Genomic DNA, 6,183 nt, shown 5'->3' with positions numbered 1-6,183 from the left:
ACAATGAGTTGTTCCTGGAACACTCAGAGGGGGAAAAAAAAATCACAACTTTTTTTTCTTTCTCCTTTTTTTTTTTTCTTCTCCCTCATTCTATTTCAAAGTTCAAATAAATCATCAGGAAAACTTCATCCTTAGCAGTCACAGCCTTTGGAGTTGAGTCCCAGTATTTCTGAGGCTTTTACAAGCCCTCACAGCAGAGCTAAACAGCCATGGAGTAAATGAACCCTCACCGCACCACGGGCAGAACTGCTTCACACTCTACACAGCAACCACAAAAAGCAGAATGCACAGTTTACATTTAACATATTCTGAGCTGAAAAGGGTAGTGAAACTGACACTCAGCAGGAGGTACTTTTATTTGCATGTGAAGATCAGCTCTTACATATCTGGACCTCTGAATGAAAAGTTTGAAAACATGCCTTTTATCTGCCACGAACAGAATTAGATCTGGTATCTGGCAACACTGAAAGTGAACAAACAGCATATTTTAAGTTGTAACTATTCATGCAAAAGACAGCCAGGAGTATTTCATATCTCTCTCTCTCTCTTTTTTTTTTTTAAATGGCTCACCATGCAATGCAAGCAAGTTATTCTGCAATGCCAAGAATGCTGGATTCCTACTAGCAACAGTCAGCAGTTTCTTTTTGGTTGTGAAAGCCATAAGAGGCTCTGGCTGTCTGGCAGCTGTGTCAGAGCCCGAGGCGGACGCTGACAGCAGCAGCACCTCCAGCTCTGTGTGTACGTGTAACGTGTACCCATTCCCACAGCCCCGCAGGGAGAGGGGTCTCCCACTTTCCCTTTGCCTGCTGGCCCCTGCTCTGCCACGCTGCTGGGAGGAAATGGTTAGCAAGCCAAGCTTACTATGTTAGAATATGTTTTTTATTACAAACATTAGGCTGATAATGTGGCAGAGCAGAGCTTCTCCAGCCATTACACAATACTAGGAAATTTGGAGTTTAATTACATTACGGTATTAGGCTAGCTTGACATCAGTATCCCCTTTTGCAGAAAGACAGCCTTGTTTACAAAGAAAATGCCTTGATCCCAAACCTGCTGATGGAACAGGTTATAAAAAGATCCCACACCTGCCCTTGGAAGAGGTTGTAAGGGGGAAGATCCCACACCTGCCAATGGAAGAAGCTACAAGGAGGGAGATACCACCTTGCTGATGAGAGAGGCTATAAGGAATGGGGGCAGGGGTCTTTTTTACCAGCATAGCCTCCTCAACTTTATTTGTAGCAGTGCTCTCCCCCTACTGCCTAAGGAGCACCAGGGCAAATAGAGTTTAATAACCCATCAAAAGTCCACACTAACTACTGAAAGACTAAACTACTAAGCTCATCATGAGTGGGCAGCGTTTGCTCGCAGCTCAGAAAGCCAAATGAATCCTGGGCTGCATCCAAAAGAGTGTGGCCAGCATGTCAAGGTAGGTGATTCTCCCCATCTACTCTGCTCTTGTGAGACTTCACCTTGAATGCTGCATCCAGTTCTGCTGTCCCCAACACAGGGAGGACATGGAACTGTTGGAGCAAGTCCAGAGAAGGGCCACAGAGTTGATAAGAGGACTGGACCACCTTCGCTGTGAAGACAGGCTGAGAAAGTTGGAGCTGTTCAGCCTAGAAAAGAGAAGGTTCCATGGAGACCTCATAGCAGCCTCCCAGTACCTGAAGGAGCCACAAGGAAAGCAGAGAGGAACTTTGTGTCCAGAACTGTAGTGATAGGATAGTGAGTAATGGGTACAAATTGAAAGTTAGATATAAGGAATAAATTCTTCACTGTGAGGGTAGTGAAACATTGGAACAGGTTGCTCAGGGATGCTGTGGATGCCTCAACACTGGCAGTGTTCAGTGCCAGGTTGGATAAGACCTTGAGCAACCTGGTCTAGTGGAAAGTGTCCCTGCCCATGGCAGGGGAAGGTTGGGAATAGATGATCTTTAAGGTCCCTTCCAACCTCTTAACATGCTATGATTCTATGAAACCAGCACTGCCAGAGCTGAGGTGCTATAAACATGAATGTGTATTAATACACTTGTGTAACAAGTGATAATCAATTTATCAGCACTGTATGTCTGGGCCCCTCATTTTAAGAAGGACATTTTGGTGCTGGAGCAGGTCCAGAGAAAGGAATGGGACTGGGGAAGGGTCTGGAGCACCTGGAGCGGCTGAGGGAGCTGGAGGAGAGCAGCGGAGGCTCAGCCTGGAGAAAAGGAAGCTCAGGGGTGACCTCTCTCCCTGCAATTCCCTGACGGGAGTGTGGAGTCGGGGCGGTCGGGCTCTGCTCCCAGGGAACAAGGGACAGGATGATAGAAAACGGCCTCAAACTGCACCAGGGGAGGCTTAGTTTGGACATTACGAGGAATTTCTTCACGGAACAGGTTATTAGACACTGGAAGGGGCTGCACAGGGAGGTGGTGGAGTCATCGTCCCTGGAGGTATTTAGGGAAACACTGAACGCGGCGCTCAGCACCAAGGTCTGGGTGACATGGCGGCGTTCGGTCACTGGTCATCGTTTGGACTCGATTCCCTCAGAGCTCTCCAGCCCCGTGACTCTCTATGTTTCCATTCCCGTGTGTCTGTGCGTGTATATTTGTGCACCGCCCCCGGCGCATCCCGCCCTCACACACCACTGCCGCCTGCGCCATTGCGGGCGCCCCGACGGGCGCGTGCGCGTCTCGCCCTCCCGCCGGCACCGCCTCCTTCTCCTCCTCTTTTTCTCCTCCCCTTCCCGGCCTCTTCCAGGGGACGGGACCCGGGGCCCAGAGCGCGGAGATCACCCGCCGCCATGCAGATCACGCTCAAGACCCTCCAGCAGCAAACCTTCCGCATCGACATCGACCCCGAGGAGACGGTGCGGATATTCCTGGGCTCCCTCCACCCCGCCCCGGGACGCGGCGGTGGGGAGGGATGCGGGGATCCGTTCCTTCGCCCCCCGGGGGAAGAGAGGGGGATGGAGCCCTCCGGTGGGGATGGTGGGGCATCAGTGAGAGGATGGGACCGTAGGGGTGGTGCAGTGGAGGATTTCTGGGGGTTCGAGGAGGTGGGGGGAGGGAGGGAGGGAGGGAGGTGTGAGCGCAGCAGGGGGTGATGCGGAATCCCCTTTACCTCGGGATGCGGCTGGGTGAGGGTGACTTCCCATCGCTCAAGGAAAGGGGCTACCGCGGCCAAAGCCCCTGGCGGAAGGACTTTATCCCTTGTTTTGAAGGAGAACGCCCCGGAGGTGGGAGGTGAGATAGCCCAGGAAGTGGGAAAGGGAGAATGGCCCGGGAGGTGGGAGAAGAAATAAATAAACTCATGTAGAGCTGGGGAGGAGGGGAGCACTACAAATAGCAAAAGTTTTTCCTTTCAGGAATCGAGGTGCCCACACCCATGGATTAGCGGGTAATGGGCACAGATGGTTTATACTGGGAGTACTCGGGTGGGGGAGGGCGGTGCAGCAGAAGGCAAACGTGGTGGTCCTTCGCATGGATTCCCGCCAGGAAAGGAGGTGCTGGGAAAGCTGTGGGGCTTTTCTTGTGGGACAGGAATGTGTGTGCAGGAGAGCAGCTCGTGTTTGCTCCCAGGTGCATCGCAGGTGCGTACGCTGTGCTTGGTGCAGGTGGGTGAGTGCGGGAAGGGTTTGTTGTTTTGTCTCGCAGGGTGAGCTGCAGTGATTAATTAACCTGCAGGTTAATTAGGAGGTGAGGGAGTGCACGGGAGACTGCTGACCTCGGTGGAGCGTCCTGCAGAGGTGTTGGGCCGTGTGGTGGGATTCACAGCAGCGTGAATCTCTCTTTGGTGTGTTTACAGTGACTGTGTGTCTCTCACGATGCTGCGAGCGGGGAGGAGACGTGTTGTGCGCTCAGGTGAATGTTTTCTACCGGCCCACAGGAGCCTACTGAAAAATCCTCAGGGAAATGCAGCGTTCCGTGATAAGAGGAAGGGCCTATAAGTTAGTTGGCAGGGTTGGAAGTTGCCTTGTCATCAGCAGGGATGTTTGCTCTAAGAGCCAAGCCCAGGCACAGTTGTGGCCTTGGTTTGAAAAATTTGAGGAGGCTGGCAGGTGAAGGCTTGCCTGCAGCAGCCTTTCATGTGACAGGTGGGCAGCGAAGCTCTGGAAACTATGGAACATTGTATCTGCTTTTATAAAGTCTGTTTACCCTCTTCCCTTCCCATCTTCAGAAGAAAATAAAGGATGATTGTTAAAGTTGGACTAAGAGCTCATTTGTGCAAGCAGTGTGGCCGAGGGATGTGGCAAATGTCTTGGAGAAGCATGTGTTAGAAACCTTCAAATATTTAAAACATCTGTTCTTCCTGTTACTGAGTAAGGACTCTTCATCTTTTCTCCTGCTCCCTGTATTCACTGAGGTCCTGGGAGGTGAATTCAGGGAGAGGAATGTTGCCAGTCAAAGCCCTCACCAGTTTATGAGGCAGTAGAATGCAATGGCTACAGGTTGGATTGTGGGAAATGAGACTGCACCCTCTGTTTACAAATGTAGATGTTCTGGGAGCTCAGAATAAGAATGCTTCTCATGAGCATAATACTTCAGGTCTTGGCCAGGAATGGATGGTAAGATAGAGGAAATATGGGTAGGATTTGAGGAGAACTTTGTTTTACAGAGGGCAGGACGAAGACTTGACCTGTATGGGTAAAAAAATATATAAAGTTTCCTTGGCATACTTTTTAGAAAATTATGAAGAAATTATTGTTGAAAGTGTTTTGTTACAAAGCATAGAACTTAGTAAAGAAAAGAAAACTTTTGAGCCTTCATCTAGAAACTGAATCTTAAAATTGGAAAATGCTTTGAAATGTGTTAAGTAAGTGTTTCAAAAGTATGTGCTTGGAAGTTCTCAGCTCATTTTTGGAAAATACCAATTTTAGCTAAGTGCTAGTTTTGCTAAGTGCTGAATTTGGAGGGTTTGTATTTGCTGCTTGAGGCTCCGTACATGACTCTGGCTTCTTAGATTAATTTTCTAACATCTTGAAACAAATGTGTTTCGTGGAGTTTAGGAGACATTACTTTTAGTCATTGGACCATGTGTGTATTTCTCACACAGAGGTAGGCTTGTTTACTTGGAGCTGTGCCCTTTACTGTGACAAGGCCAAAATCATGTAGTTGTGATAGACAGAGGAAACCTGTTGCTCCAAAGTTGGATTCTGGTCTAGCAATTTCTCCCCTTATTCTCGATACCACATTAATCTGAAGAGACTTGATGTTACGGTGCAAGGTAGCATTCTAACAAGAGTTTATGCTTGTAACTAAGAGTTGTCATTAACAGTAAGGAATATTTAAACAAACCTTCCAGTGAGAATTTGAAACAACACATTTTCTAATAATTAGTTAGCCTTGTTGTGACTTTTTCTCAAGAAACTGATCTTTTTTCCCTGTTAAATCAGACAGTTGAATTTTAAACTTGCCTTCTATCATGTGACTTAAATTTTGGTTTAGTTGTGTTTTAAAGTATTGGCCAGCTGAGTAGTTTGACTGAACAAAAACTAGACTTGAAGCCATCCTGCTTGCCAAAGTGCTGGGTGAAGACTGTCAAATATTAGGACTGGCTAAAGTAGTTGAAAAGGTTTAGCCTCAGGCCCTGTTAATGGGGAAGGCTTGTCATCAAATGGAGAGATTTTTGCAGGCATGGCTGTTTTTGTTGAGTTTTGGGGGTGCCAGTGTTGCACTTGGGCTCTGTAGAATAGTGGATCTAACCATGGTGATCATTCTGGTGTTCCATTCAGGGTCCTGGGCATTCAAGCTCAACCAGGAAAAATGAAAGTGTGTATCTATCTGCACAAGCTGCTGCTTCTGTTTGTTGAATGTCTGTAATACATTGAGCATTATGTTAGCAGCAGGTAATAAGCCCCGTCTGACACAGATGCAGGCCTGTGTACCCAAATCCCTTGTCTGAGGTGACAGTGATGACCTTGTAGGCTTCTAAATGTAGCAACTCTGTTGTAGTTATCACTATGTTGACATGAAGCAGGCTTTAAAAAAATCTCAACAAACACTATTAACTTCCTTTGGAAATGAAATGCCAGGCAAAAGTAAGTCTGTCCTGTTTGATTTTCAGCTCCCCTCCGCCATTAACCTAAAAACCTGTTTGTCAAAATGCAGAGGGGTGCAAGGAACATTCGGGATGTCAGGAGTCTTTTGGCCAAGTCTCTGTGTCACATAATATAGGCTTTCGCATTTCACTGTTCCACCACAG

The 6,183-nt window shown here is 47.9% G+C and overlaps 1 protein-coding gene across 1 annotated transcript in view; it reads left to right on the top strand.

The window, feature by feature from the left end:
- Positions 1-2,703: 2,703 nt before the first annotated feature.
- RAD23B (RAD23 homolog B, nucleotide excision repair protein) overlaps positions 2,704-6,183 on the top strand; it is a 41,338-nt gene continuing 37,858 nt past the window's right edge. Inside the window, exon 1 of the mRNA XM_017806201.1 lies at positions 2,704-2,848. Coding sequence (XP_017661690.1) covers positions 2,783-2,848 — 66 coding nt within the window. The 5' untranslated portion in view covers positions 2,704-2,782. The remainder of the gene's footprint in view (positions 2,849-6,183) is intronic.

Source organism: Lepidothrix coronata, unplaced genomic scaffold, assembly GCF_001604755.1.
Source record: "Lepidothrix coronata isolate B3197 unplaced genomic scaffold, Lepidothrix_coronata-1.0 Scaffold14, whole genome shotgun sequence".
Lineage (NCBI taxonomy): Eukaryota > Metazoa > Chordata > Aves > Passeriformes > Pipridae > Lepidothrix > Lepidothrix coronata.
The sequence above is the reverse complement of the archived record's forward strand: the minus strand, read 5'-3'. Positions and strand labels throughout refer to the sequence as shown.